Source organism: Oreochromis niloticus, linkage group LG10, assembly GCF_001858045.2.
Source record: "Oreochromis niloticus isolate F11D_XX linkage group LG10, O_niloticus_UMD_NMBU, whole genome shotgun sequence".
NCBI lineage: Eukaryota > Metazoa > Chordata > Actinopteri > Cichliformes > Cichlidae > Oreochromis > Oreochromis niloticus.
This window is the reverse complement of record NC_031975.2, coordinates 6,636,682-6,652,429: the sequence shown is the minus strand read 5'-3', so window position 1 is coordinate 6,652,429 and position 15,748 is coordinate 6,636,682. Positions and strand designations below refer to the sequence as shown.

General features: G+C 39.9%; 1 protein-coding gene across 1 annotated transcript; it reads right to left on the bottom strand.

The window, feature by feature from the left end:
- Nucleotides 1-1,668: 1,668 nt before the first annotated feature.
- Nucleotides 1,669-8,090, bottom strand: hpda (4-hydroxyphenylpyruvate dioxygenase a). The gene is made up of 14 exons (XM_005460845.3): nt 7,980-8,090; nt 7,730-7,756; nt 7,449-7,511; nt 7,032-7,136; nt 6,898-6,940; nt 6,712-6,794; nt 4,767-4,856; nt 4,565-4,671; nt 4,214-4,291; nt 3,780-3,942; nt 3,607-3,678; nt 3,375-3,497; nt 3,165-3,281; nt 1,669-1,998 (listed from the first exon to the last, which is right to left on the bottom strand). Exons 1-14 carry the CDS (start codon nt 7,980-7,982, stop codon nt 1,885-1,887), a joined length of 1,188 nt encoding a protein of 395 aa, XP_005460902.1. The 5' UTR covers nt 7,983-8,090; the 3' UTR covers nt 1,669-1,884.
- Nucleotides 8,091-15,748: the final 7,658 nt, after the last annotated feature.

Below are 15,748 nucleotides of genomic sequence, written 5' to 3'. Positions count from 1 at the left end.
GAGAAACACGAAGGGCAAGGGATCGAAACTAGAAACGATACAACTCACAAGAACAATACTACAAAAATCATAAAGAATTAAACATGCTGGGTCAGGGGACCCAGGACCCTGACACGCGGGTTGCCGACCCCTGGTACAGGGCATTGAAGATGCTAACAGTGGGTGGATTATATTCTTAAACTTAATTACAGCGCTTTCAGAAAGACATCTACTGTGATGAAGTCTACTCACCACTACTGTGTAATCATTATCGTAAATGTAAATGTTATCAGGAAATGATCAGACAGGAGAGGGTTTTCAGGAAATACTGTTAAATGTTCAGTTTCTATGCCATATGTTAACACAACATCTAGAGTGTGGTTAAAGTAGTGGGTGGGTTATTTTACATTTTGAGAGAAGCCAATTGAGTCTAATAACAGATTAAATGCCATGTTGAGGCTGCCATTTTTTTGCATCTACATGAATGTCAAAATCACCCACAATAATTATTTTATCTGAGCTGAGCACTAAATCAGATAAAAAGTCTGAGAAATCAGACAGAAACTCTGTGTAAGGCCAAGGTGGATGATAGATGGTAACAAGTAAGACTGGTTTCTGAGTTTTACAGCTGGGGTGGGCAAGGTTAAGCATCAGGCTTTCAAATGAATTAAAAGTCTGTCTTGGTCTTTCGTTGATTAATAGGCTGGTGTGAAAAATTGCTGCCACACCGCCCCCTCTGCCTTTGCTTCGAGATTTCTGGTAGTTAGAATGACTCGGGGGTGTTGATTCATTTAAACTAACATACTCATCCGGCTGCAACCAGGTTTCTGGAAGGCAAAGTAAATCGATTTGTTGATCAATTATTAAGTCATGTACTAACAGAGACTTGGAGGAGAGAGACCTAATATTTAATAATCCACATTTCACTGTTTTACTCTTTGGTTCAGATATGGATATTGTATTGTTCTTTCTCTGTGATTTTTTATGTTTAAGTTGTTTGTTGCTGGTTTTTAGTTTGTTTTTTGGGAGTTGACACAGTCTCTATGGAGATGGGTTTTGGGGGGGGGGGTACCAGGAGGAGAGAAGCTGCAGAGAGGCGTGTAAGACTGCAACTCTAGTAGTACTGTTGTTTCACCTTGAAAAGCAATCTGCATAAAGCCTTAAGTGTAAGAAGGACATATGATCAATCCTGGATAATGCTTTTAGTTTTTAGAGGGATTACATGCTACTACACGCTCAGCTGGCTCTTTGGCCTCTTTTCCAGTCTTTGTGCAAAGAAGATAAGATATGAAATGAAAAATTCATATCCCACATATTATAGTATAAATAATGTGTGCAATTGTTCCTTTGGTACTGTTGTCTGGTTATTTCTCTCTGCCTCACTATACTATATCACACTTTAAGTTTATTTGGAGCAAAACAGACTTTTTTTAAAAAATTTATGTACATATCATGATGATATTTGATTATATTTCTTTTGAATTTCTGTAGTAATACTGGTGCGTCGTACAACCATAGTACTTACACACATAGCTACGTACATAGCTAACTGTCTCCTGGCTGCGGTTCAGCATGAAGATGTGAGCATCTCAGTCTTCACAGCTAACCCTCCACAATAAAGCATAGCAGTGTCAGACTATTCCTTTAATATTTGAACCTCTATTTACAAAACACATATGCCAGCCCACATGAACATTTGTTTCTTTATTTAGCCAAACACCGTGCAATCTCCTGACAGCTAAAAGCATATCTGATAACACTCTCAGCTTGTCACACTCAGATATTCAAAACTGCGTAAGTGTTTGCTGTGCTGCAGTCGTGGTGGGTGTTGTTGACCGCCTCTGAAACGTACAGCCGAGTAGATAAGAGTCCCAGTGTGGCTTGGCAGCACCAGACGTCAGCGGATCAGTAGAAGGCTTCGGCCTGCCCTTTGGGTGTCAGCACAGTGAGGTTGCCCCTGGCGTCTTGGTCCTTCTCAATAGCCTCAAAGAGAGACTTGAAGTTTCCTGCCCCAAAGCCCTGGTGAAAGAACAGACACACACAGATGGCTAATTACCCAAAGATCTGCCTTCTTCTGTGCCATTTGTTATGGCTCTAGGGATCTTCTCTCAGACAACGTTCAGGGTGTTTAACGCTTTGATGTTGGATCACAAATGGTACATAAATATCCTCCCAAGGTTCAAACATTTCCTCCTCTGTGACAGCAAGCTGCGCTCACTGGGCGCTCGCAAATTAATCATGTAAATATTTTCACAGATAATCCAAAAAACAAAGATCCAGTGTTGGTGGTTCCTCTGAGAAATTCTTTGCTGTGGTTCAGATGCAGTTTCTCACTTTCATGCATTGTATCCACATCTGTAGACACGGGAGAGTGACAAGATGAGCGTGTTCTGACAAGCAGAACGGGCGCTGAGTGTTATGAATTGAGTACCACAGGGTGCAACCCAATCCAGAGATCCCCCTCGCTGTGAAGCAGTGAGCCTTTTAATCTGCATCTGTGACAGATTTACTGAGCTTTTACAAGTACGCTGCTCTTGTAGCGTTCTCGCTGGGTGGGAGCTGTAAACAGGTGTTCTTCCTCGGGTTCTTGTAGGTGGCAGAGGCATGAAACAGAGCCCCAGGCCTGTAAATCCCACCAGTAAAGGCTAGATTACCTATGCATACTAGGCACAGTGGGCAACTGTCCCAAAGGTCTGGTCCCTTCAAAAGCCATATTTCTATTCAGTAAAAACTTTATCAGAAGTTTGCAGCGTTCAAAAACTGCATCACCTGAGAGAGAATTGTCAACATGTGGTTTCAGTGATTTTAACTGTGTTTTATGTGTTTTATCACATCACTTCCATCTTTTGATATAATTACCACGCAGAAACTCTTTGAAAATAGATTATTTACATCATAAAATGTCCCAAAAATAGTCTAAAGGACTATAGTCTAAAGGACTATTTTTAAATATTCAAAAAGTCAATAACCAAAAAGTGGCATAATGAAGCAAAAAAATCTTCAAGTAAACCATGAACTCGGTCCAAAAAACGTATTAGTCAGGGTTAAGTTGTGCCCAACTAAAATATTTGCCCTCCATACTGATGGGGTTAATACAGGTGTGGTATGAGAGGCCTTAAATATAGCAAAGCCCTACTCTCTGTTTATACAAGTTATACCAGTAGCCTGCCTAACTGGTCACTTACAAAGTGGTTATGTCTCTGAATGACCTCCAGGAAAAGTGTTGGTCTGTCCTGCACAGGCTTGGTAAAGATTTGAAGGAGGTAGCCCTTGTCATCAAAATCCACTAAGATTTTTAATTCCTTAAAAAGAAAAACAAAAGATCTTTTAGATTTAAAGACACAAAGAAAAAATAACAAAAAAAAAAAATCAGCCATGCCAAAAGCAGTCCTCACCTGTAAACGGTCGAGGTCTTCAATCACTTTGATTTTGGCAGTTTTGAGTTTCTTCCTCAGGGTGTCGTAATACGTGTCAGGTGCTGAGAGGAACTCCATCCCTCGGGCGCGCAGGTTCACTATCTATTTAGTGACAAGAACAGAGGGAGAAAAAAGACGAATCTAAAACAGGCCCTGCAAGCATGAAGCTTCAAAATAGCCTGGAGTTTTCCTGCTAATTACACAGACTCACAGATTCAATAATGTTCGATGTGTTGAGGGCGATGTGCTGTACACCTGGCCCCCCGTTGTAGTCTACGTATTCCTGTGAGGACACAACGCAGGACATCACACACACATATTTTTGTATCAGACCCCTCGGGCTGCTGGGATCCATGTCACAGAACAAACCTCTGAAAGCCTCACCTGGATCTGCGACTTCTTTTTCCCCGTGGCAGGTTCGTTGATTGGCATCTTAATGGTCTCTTCGTAGTTTGTGACAACTATAGACCTCAGCGCGCTGTACTGTGTGTGGATCTGCTTGTCATCGATCGACCAGAACCGATGAAACAGCAGACATTTCTGGTACCTAGAAATTCAGAAATACGAGCTAAGAAATACTAATAATCGGAGCTAATAAGGAACTACATTTCCTCTTGTTCCTTCTTTCTTGAAGCAATCTTTGAATTTTGTGGAGAAGTCATTTTGTATGAGGGCTTGCTGTTTGAAATAAATGTGTCAACATTTCCCAGCAACAGCGGTGGAGCGACTGCTTGTGGTGTTTGTTTACTTTGTCCTTTTGCCCTGTGTGTCTGCTGCACCCGCAGCGAGTGTACGTGCACTGGAGACAGGAGACCTACCAGTCTGAAATTGGCACCATTTGGTCATCTGGCTGGTTTCCCACAATGTGATCGATGAAGTTCAGACCTGTTGGTGGACTTTGAAAGAAAAGAAGAATAAGCCGTCAGGCTGCTTAATGATATACAGATGTGATCAAAATACACATAATCATGTTTTGTTGTGATTTTATGATAATCTTTTAGTCTATAATTCCACAGAAAAGGGAAAATATGTACTAAAATGTCATCAGGGACTGACAGTGGTGAAATCTAGATTCATGTTACTCCTTCCATGTGCATGCACAAAAAACACCAGAGGGGAAAAAAGGCACAGGTTGTAGCAGATGAGGTGGTGTCGTGGGAGAGACTCACAGATTAGCTAACAGGGGATCTCTAAACAGAGGCTCTTTGTAGCTCGGCAGGAAAAGGCCCTTGTAGGGACTTAGGTACTCGATGAGTGTGTGTGTGGTATCTCCATACTGAGGACAAAACATTTGCACAGCATTATTATTGGCTTTCAGTTTCTTCAATGTATTTACACAGGGCTTTCCAATGTGAGTCACCCTTTATGTACCGTCTGAATCACTGCAAACTTGACCCTCCCATGGCTGTCCTGCTCCACCCAGGGCTCCTTGACGACCACAGCTCCTCGCTCCTTGGCCGTCTGTCATTGGAGAGATGTCAGGATGGGTGTAAGATAACGGGAGTTTGCAACAGCTGTGTGTCTGTGGCTCCTGGAAGCCCTCCAGTGGCCAAAGGGAAAATATCTTCCTAAGAAGCTACAAAATGGTGGTTCAGAGAGCAAAGGCTGTTGATCCCTGCAGTAAGTGCACGTTGATTCGGTATCTTTGCAGCCACCTGATAGTCCACACGGCAGTTTATGTCCTGCCTGACCTTGTCTGAGGTAAAGAGAGTTCACACAAGCAGCTAAACCTCAAGGCTGCAGCAGGAGTTGTCACAACACTGGCCTGTTTACCCCAATTTCAACACACTCCTCACCCCACGTCAGTATATATAGTATGAGGTAAGAGGATTAAATCTCAGTCACAGAAGTGAGCTAATGTGAGCACAGCGGAGCTCTAATTATTTATTATCTCATAGTATTATTAATATGTTGCAACTTTTACAAATTCTTTTTATTCCTTACTTAAGTAAACTTGTTCTCTCTTCATAGCATTTATATGATGATTTACAGCCTGTCTGTCCTGAAGTTAAAATTATGCATATGGCACGGTTACTTATGCGCATGCTTAAGGAAGCTGCATCTTTGCTATGATGAAAATAGCCGACTGGATGATTATTCGTTTATCCAAATTTCGGAGCATTATTTTCATGTCAGAAGAAACAGTTCACTACTTCCTAAAATGAATATACAAGGGCACTGGGTGAAGAACTCATTTTACTTTGTGACTTACACATAGCCCACTTTGCTCGTGAGTGGGCCAGAGCAGTGAAACTCCTCTTTGTATCAATGCAAAGAAGGTTAACAGCATATTTAATCATTGAGATATCAGAGTATTAGAAAAAGAGGAGCAATTTCAACAGTTTTTCTGCATAACGGAGAAATGTGGCTCTAGTAAATGGAAGACATATGTTGCCAACAACTCAACTGTTTGGGCATAAATTGTGTAAAATTACAGAAAATGTTCGGTCCTGTAATTAAAAATCAGAAAATTTCTGTTAATTCACAGAAAATTTCCTTTTTTATTAACCAAACAAAAGAAAAACACACACAAAAAAAAACATTTTTAATGAAAATAAAAAACAGGAAAGTTTCTGACATTTAATTATTTATTAGTTACTTTGGTATACTATGAATGAGCATGGGGGAGTAATTTATCAGCAGGAAAAACTCCAAAATGTCCTCCTTCACATTTTCCAAACTGTCCAGAGAGCCGAATTGGAGTTTGTGGGCCTTATGTTTGACACCCTTGGTTTAGAGTATTAAAGATTTAGATGGGATTGTTGTGAGCTGCCTAATTTGAAAAAAAAAACCAAAACAAAAAAACAACCTATTACAATATTACAAAATATGTTGAACAACTAAGAGTAACCCTGCTCACTTGCAGGAAGTCAGAGATGCAACAAAACTACCCATGAACCTCAGACAAACAGTGGATCAGTGCAGCTACTCTATATTTGCCAACTTTTGCCAGGAATTTCCCAACTTTTGGCACAAGCATGTAAGTTTTTATCTTATCTTAGTCTGGATAAGCAGAGACTGAAACTAACAGATAAAAAATGAAACAAATTCCCCATCACTGTCTCTTTATGGCTAATGTTGGTTTAGCATGAAGAATTAGCCACAATCAAGCACCACAACCAGTTGCACAGTTCAAGGGACACAGAAAAACACGGAAATTTAGAATGTTGTGCTAAATTTCTGTGTTCTTCAATTAAGCCAAATGGGACAGGGACTTTTTTTAACCCCACAGTATCAAAAAGTTGTTTTTTAAATTTTATTTTATTGTCACACTAGAAAAATTTAAAGTTTAACTGAAAACAATCTGTCATCTTACCTTGAATAAGAAGTCACAGTCCTCCACTTGGAAGGCGATGTCTTTAACTCCGTCTCCGTGTTTAACTAAGTGCTCTCCCATCTCTGGGGGGGGGGGGGGGGGGTGTTAAAGCAGAATATAAATCATGCCGTCATACCGTCATGTCACCTTTTTTATAGTATTAAGTGATCTGATGAGAAAACCTGCCTTCATTTCCAGGATTCAGAGCAGATTCAAATGCAAATATAATCTGTGAGGAGAGCAGAGGAGTAGTTATGTTTTTGCACTGAGGGTGAGATCTTCTGCCAGGTCGAGCATTCTGTGAACGTTACTGTTCGTACCTTATTCTGTCTGATGACATGTGACACCACCTCTCTGCTGCCAGTCTCCAAACCCTTGTAGGCCAGGGGCTCGAAGCCCAACTTATCACAGTAAAATGAGGCTGCCTGTGAAGTATCCACACTGTTACTCTGATGAAATCTAACGATGCGAGACATACTGAAGCTAGGACATGCCACAGTGTAATGTGTAGTCTCACCTGTATGCTGAACAATAATCCACAATAAAACTGTTTTTACTGATTATTCTGTTTATTTATTTAATTAATTTGACATTTTATTTTTTTCGGTGCAACCAGCTCTCTGACCTGTATATGAGTCTGTACAGGCTCAAAGTCAGCTTACAGATGGATGATACGGTAAAGATTTGAATAACTAACAGTGAGCTTCTGGTCATGTATACAGGGTTTGGATACTGACCTGTTTGGCGTTGCCGACCCAGAAGGTGACATGATGGAACCTGACAAACCTTCCCCTTGCAGGCTAGCAAGTAAAAGCAGAATTCAAGATTGACATTGGAAAGTGTGCAAATTCTTCAGGTGACAAGTAACACAGTAACCAGTTATAATGGGTAGTTGAAAAATAAATCTGGGATGGTTTATTTTTTCCTGCACCAATTAACCAGCTGTGAATATTACGCAAAAAACACAGTAGCACACATAACAAAACACGAGACACCACAGAGAAAATATTAATCTCACCTTCTCTCCTTTGTCTGTGTAGCTTGTCTAAGAAGAAGGAAAAGAGAGAAATCACAATAGCTTCATTAACACGCGGTCAGGAAAAACCTGCAGTCAACTGATCTCGTATATCTAATGTGACTTAATTGGGTCTTATCTGTTGAAGAAGCCATTATCTCCACAATTACTCAGCTGTGGGAAGGCCCAGAGTCCCACAACTGACAGCATCTGCTCATTATAATTGGCTTTGATTATAGTCAAGTCTCCTTACCATGCTGCGATTTCAGATAGGGCTTGGCTCCGAGAAGAGAAAGATTGGAAATCAGGGCCAAGCCAAAAATGAGCAGATAAGTACTGACCTGATGACCAGCTGTGATTGGTCCTTTGGGGTCTACACCCACCTGTCCACCTCCTCGCTTCCTGAAACTTTGGCAGCAGTGACCCAGGTTTTGGCATCTGTCCTGTCATTTTTGTGTCTAATCAGTGTCCAGTCCTTAGTCATGCAGTCGTCATAGAAACATAGACATAATAAACAAAGCCAGGGAAAAACATTACAGACAGTGAGATCTTTTTCTTGAAACTAAACTTACCACTGAAATAAACAGACGAACTTTTAAAAATGTATTATCTAACTGAGGCTGATGAAAAGCTTAAAACAATCATAATGCATCCACAGTGTGCAGAACTAAACTTGGAGTTCTGCACTAAGCAAAGATGCAATGTTGTTAGAGGTGAGGATAAAAAATATTCCTGTCCCATAGGAGTTTCTGACAGCCCTCTGTGGTTTCTTACTTCCACCACCAGAGGGAGCAATAAGCACTTACTGTAAGATTAGTGTGTGCCAGTACCACAGCTTGGATGTGATGTGATTTGAATTACTGTCTCCATACATTGTGCTAACAGTCATACATTTACATGTTGTACATTTTCTGAAAACAGGTTTTCACTCAGTTTTTTTTAAATTTTTGCATTAAGGTATGTGGCAAATAAACCATCCCTTTAAACAAGCATATACTGTAGTGTTTATTTATCTATCTATTTATGTACTTATATATTTAGGGTGCTTGTAGTGTCTTAGAAACTTCAGGATAACTGTGCAACTAACTAGTTGCATTGGTCGCATGATTAAAGGTTTTAAGAGTAAATTTAAAGGGTTGGTTGTTCACGCTACAAATTAATCAATACTTTCTAATTATTCTATTTATTGAATTATTCATATTTAATATCAGATATCAAATATATTCAAATATAACTCACTTCTTACAGCTATTTATTAGATTTATAGTGTACATGCTTACACTATCTCAGTCTTACTGTTCACTCTACTTTAACGTAATTGCATTTTTATTCTCTGTGTTTTGTTTTTGTTTTTTTTTAAAGTATTCTCACGCTATTAGGCCCTGACTATGCGCCTGTGGCACGTTTGTTTGACTATTTTGTTTATTTATTGTAGACTATACTGTTTTTATTCTTTATCCTGCTGCTGTAATACAACAAGTTCCCTTGTGTAATCAATAAAGTACTGTATCAATCTATTTATTTAAATAGCTATATTACAAATGAATTATTTCGTTTGATTTCTTTTTTTTAAAGATAAATCATCGATAGTTCAGTTAAACAATCAGCTCAAGCGTACACCTCACGTGTTCCGCGAATGTGAAAACCCTGCTATGTTCCAGCTCGTGTGTGTCTGTGTGCCGAGCTCACGTATTGCACGTTGTTTGTGTGCGTCCAGTTGGTGCCGCGCTGTGATTTTCTATTGGTGCGCTTCAAGAGTGTAGTGGCACCTGATTGGCTCTGCTGTGGGCGTGTTCGACCCACTGGCTTGTTTGCTTTCAATTCTCATTGGTTGGTGAGAATTCTGCAGCGTCGTTGGTCTCCTAGTGCTCGGTTACCTACTCAATTATTGGTTGCGGCTTTTGTCATCGGGCGAGAATGCGGAAGTCGTGCAGTCTACTGAGTCACCGTTGTGACAGCTGATTGTTTCTGAGTGAGTAACTCGATTTATTTTTTTTAAATGAAGTAACTTCTAAATGATATATTGTATGTGACATGTTCTCAGGCCGTCAGACTTGTCTCGAACTTGTGGACCTTAAACGGTTTTGTCGTTTTTGTAGGCAAATGAGCGAATTTTAGTCACTAGCCTGGACCAGTGTTGCTATCCGGTAGCTAGCACAGTGCTAACATTTACGCGCACACACGCACACTTTCGGTTCTCCAACTAATCGCCTCTTAGCGTAGTGCCAGGCTGTGCTGGGGCTGTGGTCCACTTTCACTTTCACCATACGTTTTTTTTTCTTTTTTCTTTTTTAAACTTCAGCCTCCTCGTCATCCGTTCACACCTGTTGTGTTGTCACCAGTCAAACCGGTCACCTGACATTTAAATGGAGCTCACAGTCAAGAAAGCTGGAAATTTCTAGACCGTTTATGATCAGAGGAAAAATACCCCGGAATCCCCCACTGTACTTGGAAATTATTTTTATACGGAAAGTAAAACCGGTTCCCCAAAACAAATGGCTCTTATTGTTGTCACTTCGTGATTTTTATTTTTTATTTTTTGCCTTTTTTTTATTTCCCCTCAGTTTCCATCAGAACACTTTTTTTATTAGCAGCTTTACTACTCCTATGGAGAAGTGAAGAAACTAGTACCTAGCTTTTCTTCAAAATGTACTTCTTTAGCTCGCACTGCTGCATCACAGTGCTGCTTTTGTTTCGCTAGCAGTCCACAACCTAAAGGTATTCATTTTGCTGTCACATGAGTCAAAGACAAGATGCTCACAATGCTGTTTTTGGTTACTAGATGTTTGTCCTTTTTGCTTGATGTAAAGTGGACATACAAAAGCTCCATATTTGTATTCTTGGCCTGCACTAGAGTAGCTTTACGTGATTCCATTTAAAATGATTCTTATTTATAATACTGGCCCTTGGGATAAACTGAGGGACTGCCCCATCTTGAACAAGCTGCTTTAGCTCCCCTGCCTTTAAGCTAAGTCTGATTGGCTGGATCATGCAAACAAAGAGTTCAGTGTTTGAGTTAACCATATTATGGTTATCCCATTGCTATGACATAATATGGGGCCAAGAGCAGAACAAAAAACCCTGAAACAGAGTGTTTAGAGGGAGAGTGTCAAACATGAGGTCCAGGGACCAGAATTGGCCAACAAAAACTCCAATCTGGCCTACTGGACAGCTTTGGGTAAAATGAAGGAATGAACTTTGGCCTTTCAGCTGTAACTTGGACAGGTTTTCCTGTTCCTCCCACATGGCCATTCATACTACACTAAAGTAATTAAGTAATAAGAAGTAAGTAGTAAGTGAGTAAGGTTAACAGTGAAATAATCTACTGTTTCCATTTTGTTTTTTATTGTGTTTTTTTAAAAGAAACAAACAAAACAAAACAATGGTTCCACAGTTAAAATAAATAAATAAAATAGGGTATTCTCTGTGACGAGAAGCCTACTTAGGATCAAAGTGGGCTGCGTTTGGCCCATCATGTGAAATGAGTGTGACCTTTCCGAATCAGAGGAATGTGAAGCCTGAGCTTCTGGCTCATAGGGATTATCTATGTAAAACTTAGCTCATGTTTAATGCACATCCACATCTTTAACGGTAAATATTTGACAGAAAATAAGGGAGAACGTTACTTAAATTTGTTTTGTCAAAATTATTACCAGGTTGTCTCTTCTTTGCCTCTTCTTGAGTAGCTTGTAGACATATTTGTGATTCTTGCATGGAGCTTTTTTTGTTGTTTGGTCAGTTTAGTTTTGATTTGGTCTTTAGTTTGGAAATGGGTTTTGGCTTGATTTTGAGTAATTCCGACTGTAATGATCAATTGTGAGATAGGGCTGCAAAATTGGACTATTTTCATCACTGGCTGAGCTGCAGATTACTATAAATTTTGCTGCGTTGTGGAACATGGCAACATAAAAATGTCATAATTTTGAAATTCCAATCCTTTAAATTATCTTGTTCATTTGACCAACAGTCAGCAATCCAGAAGATAATTTGTTTTCAACACCCAATAATCTTCTCAATTGTGTCAAAAGGACTGACTCGTTTTTGTTTGGTCAAATGAACAAGATTGATTAATGAATGCATTTCTGCTTGGTTGCTGTCATTGCTTCTTCCAAATTTGAAGGCTAGAACAAGAATTAATCAAACTTATGTGTTCAACAGTATACTGCAGTATACTTCAGTGCTTCCTTAAATGTGTCCATAGCGCAGAGGACTCAAAGTAACAAATGATGGCCTTAAATGATACATACTTCTGTTTCCCCATTTCACGACACAGTTCCTGATTTCATCCTTTTTTTGAGATCTTGTTACATAATCTGTTTTCATTAACCAGAACAATTCAAATCATACCACCCCTTTAACTAATATCAACTACATACGACATAGCTCTTTGACTGTTTTTAACTGAGCAGTGTCTCAAGACAGCATTCGACATGCATAATCATGCACATTTCTGAGAATAGGTGTGGTTTGTACCTGGAGTTAATTGTGACATCACCTCCTTATCGTTAATATCAAAATAAACACTGTCGTTTGTGGAATTTCAGTTTTGATTTCCAGATCAGTCGTGTCAAACATATCTCACTGTCAGCACGACATTACCTGAGCTCAGATGTTGCCTTCAGGGTAATATTTGTTGTCACAAGCATTTCCCGTACACTGGTGTCAGTGAGTGAGAAGGTATGTCAGCACAAATGTAGTCAGTGTTTAGATTTACAGCCTGCTTGCTTTCAGCCGATAAAATCTTACCAAAACTTTGCCAAAGCAGAGTGAGTGCAGCTGGGGTTGCTAATGTTTTGTATATTGGTTTGCAGAAAACAGTGAAAGTAGGGAAGGAATGAGGGGGAAAAGTGCCCTCTTTTAGCCACTGATCCCAAAGCTGGATGAATATTTTTGAAAAGAAAGAACAGTTTTGCTATAAATTGTAATGCTTTCTGGCAGATTACACATTATTTAGGAAATGCGTGAAAGTGTGGATGGTTTGTAAAGGGCACCTAGTATTTGACGATATTCGTTCAAATGCAGAATTTTAAGCTCTTCTGGCTCTCTTTTTTTTTTTTGTTTCACAGCCCACAAACCTAATTCATGATTCAGCCTCACCCCTTTAAGTGTAGCTTCTCTATCGCTAGGCTGTCGTTTTCCGCCAACAGGCTCTGAATCACTTAAGCTGTGATTCAGAGCCTGTGCAAAAATCTCGAGACAGTCCAGTTAGATCATTTTCTAAAGCAGATGTGGCATCCAGCAGGAGATGGTCTGCTTCAGATGCTTTTGCTAAAAGTATTCCGGTTTAGACTAAGATGTTGCCTGCAAAAAGCATGGAAGAAGCACAACCTTTTCACTGGGAATTTGCAGCATTATTACCTGGTCACACTGACCCACATTAGCATTATCGGCTTTTTACAAAGGAGCTGATCATTTAATATCCACTTTGTGTATGGCAGTTGCATTCCTGCAGTGGAATTAACTTGAATCAAAAGGCACTAAAACATTTTTCAACCAAACCCATGTATTTCATAGGGTTGGTTCAAAAGTTTTTATAGCTTCATTTGCAAAAAATGAACTTTTTACTTAAATAAGTTTGAGATTACCCATGTATAAGTAGCTGATTGTACTCTACCTGCCTGGTCAGCACCAAACGGTAAACAAAGCCGCAGGTAGTTGGTTACTATCTATCTAAAGATTCAGATGTTTCTGTAGGTGTTCTTAAACCCAAATGGGAACTAAAATGAAAATAAGTATTGAAGTAAAGTAAAAAAGCTGTTGTTTTATTTTATAGCTTCCCACAACCGGGATGGTACATGCTAACATTGCTGCTCTCAGATTAACTGTAACTAACATTTCTATTTAACCCTCAATCTGCTTTGAACTATTTCTGTCATATTGTGGCTCAAATATAGATTTATTTAATATATAGCTTTATTTTTTTAATTTATAACTTTATTTAATAGTTTTTCTTTTAGGTGTGTGTGTGTGTGTGTGTGTGTGTGTGTTTTGTTTGTTTGTTTGTTTTTGGTTTTTTTGTTTGCTTGTTTTGTTTTGGGTTTTTTGTTTGTTTGTTTTTAAAGCTTCAGCCAATTCAAATCAGATTTCAGTTTTTGTTTAATTCAATCTTGTGGGGCTATTTATGCTGAGTCAATAGATGACTCACATTACCTGAAGAGCAATATTGGACCCTTTTCCTCTCCTGAAAACGGTTGCCTGCATGTGATTTCTGTATTTATTACTGATTAGCAACGAAAGCAGTCCCTTCTGATCATGAGTCACGAGTTTGTTGTAGGTAGGTGAATTGTTAAGAGTGTTTGCCCTGTAGTATGGCTTCTTTCACTTTGAGCAGAGTGGGAGGGAGAAAGAGTAAGCAATAGAGACAGAGCGTGAGAGGGAGGGAGGGAGGCTTGCCATGTACTGGACTACAACCAGTTTGTATTTGGGAGACGGAGACTGCTGCTACTCTGCAAGACTCTTGAGCTTTAATCAACCCCAAAAGCTAGACAGAAGCTTAAAGCAAAAGTTTGATTCGATACTTTGAACAGGTAAGAGAAGTCTGCTTTGAGACAATTTTGAGAGTTGAGTAGTTTTTTGATGTTTGGTTTTTGTTCTTTGAGCTTTGAGCTGTGTGCAAAAGGGGGTGTGTCAGGTTTAAAAAAAAAAAAAAAAAAAAAAAAAAAAAGCAGTGTAGGGAAGTGAGATGAAGGCACTGCACAGTGAGAATCTAGTTCAAAGCTGGGTCCTTGCATGCAATCAGTGTGTTGTTAAAGTCTGATTGTTTACCCAAGGAAATGAAGGCTGAATGTTTTGTCTCACTGCCTGTGTGCCACTCATTTCATAGTAAACTTCCACCGAACATAGTCGCTCCCTCCTGACTTGGCTCGTATATGCACAGGAAGGAAGAGTGCAGTATCAGTGTCACTTTTCATGCAGTCATTAAGTGTTTGTTTTCAGGGTAGTGCTTTTTTTTTATTGTGTACAGCTGCTGGATCATTGCCTGTTGCTGTTCCAATGTGGCACACTGTCCAATCCAGGAGCAGAAGATTCAGCCCGCTTATGTTTCTGCAGTTTTGAGATGTAAATGAGTTGTAGGTCACCCGTGTTTCTGTGACAAATGCACATCAATACATAGTCACTGTAGAAAATACAAACCTGAAAAGTGCAGATTTGTGCTTACAGGTGGTGTTTACAGTGTCCTGTCTGTGAGGTGGTTTAGAAGCTATTAGAGGATACAGACATTCACCTCAGCACCTTTTCTTTTTGTTTTTAATGATTTTGGTGAAAAGAAAAGTCGCAGAGTTTGTTCACATCTCCTGTCTAGCTCCTGTGTTGTTATCTGTTCGGCTGCTGATAATCTGCAGAGGAATGTTGAGTTTGCATTTCCTGTAAATCAGAGCTTCTCTCCTCTGGCCACGTCAGATCTGCACCAAAGTCTCTTTCACGTTGTCAGACCGCACACATGTGCCTGCGTGCATGTTGTTACATTGACTTGACCACAACTGGAGAGGGAACTTCTTGGCCCAGGCAACCAGTTAAACCTGCATGCCTGACATTTTGTGAAGAACTCTTGGGCCACGAGGTTTTGTGTTGGGTCATTTCTCTAAAATAAAAGTACATCCGTACTCAACTTCCTCAACAGGTTTATTGTTTTAGTGCCAGCTTCTTATTCTGTACTTTGGTCCAAGAAGGTTTGAAATCCAGCCCTTCACACCATGGCACACACTCCATTACCACCTACACACAAGTCTGAAGGTTGTTGTCTTTTTTGGTTTTTTTTTTATGTTGGCAGGAGGCATCGCTGTCCCGACAGAGCCCAGTAGGCAGGAGGAGAGGGAGGGATCTGAAGAGGAACACCCAGACTCACTGTCTACAGCGCTGGCTGACAGCATGGTGAGCCAATCACACTCCTGACTCCTCACTATTGTATATGTTTATATGTACTCTGCTGCAGATGCCTGACTGCTTTTAAAACAGGTGCCAAACTCCCTACATGATTTTCTTCATGGTAAAGTGGCAAGCTGGGACTTTACACTCACACAG

What these genes read in the sequence shown, in the direction of transcription:
- hpda (XM_005460845.3), bottom strand. An exon ending in ATGTCATCAGACAGAATAAG is followed by an intron (nt 6,941 to 7,031) that starts GTACGAACAGTA and finishes CTCTCCTCACAG; the next exon opens with ATTATATTTGCATTTGAATC. An exon ending in ACTGTGACTTCTTATTCAAG is followed by an intron (nt 4,857 to 6,711) that starts GTAAGATGACAG and finishes CTCCAATGACAG; the next exon opens with ACGGCCAAGGAGCGAGGAGC.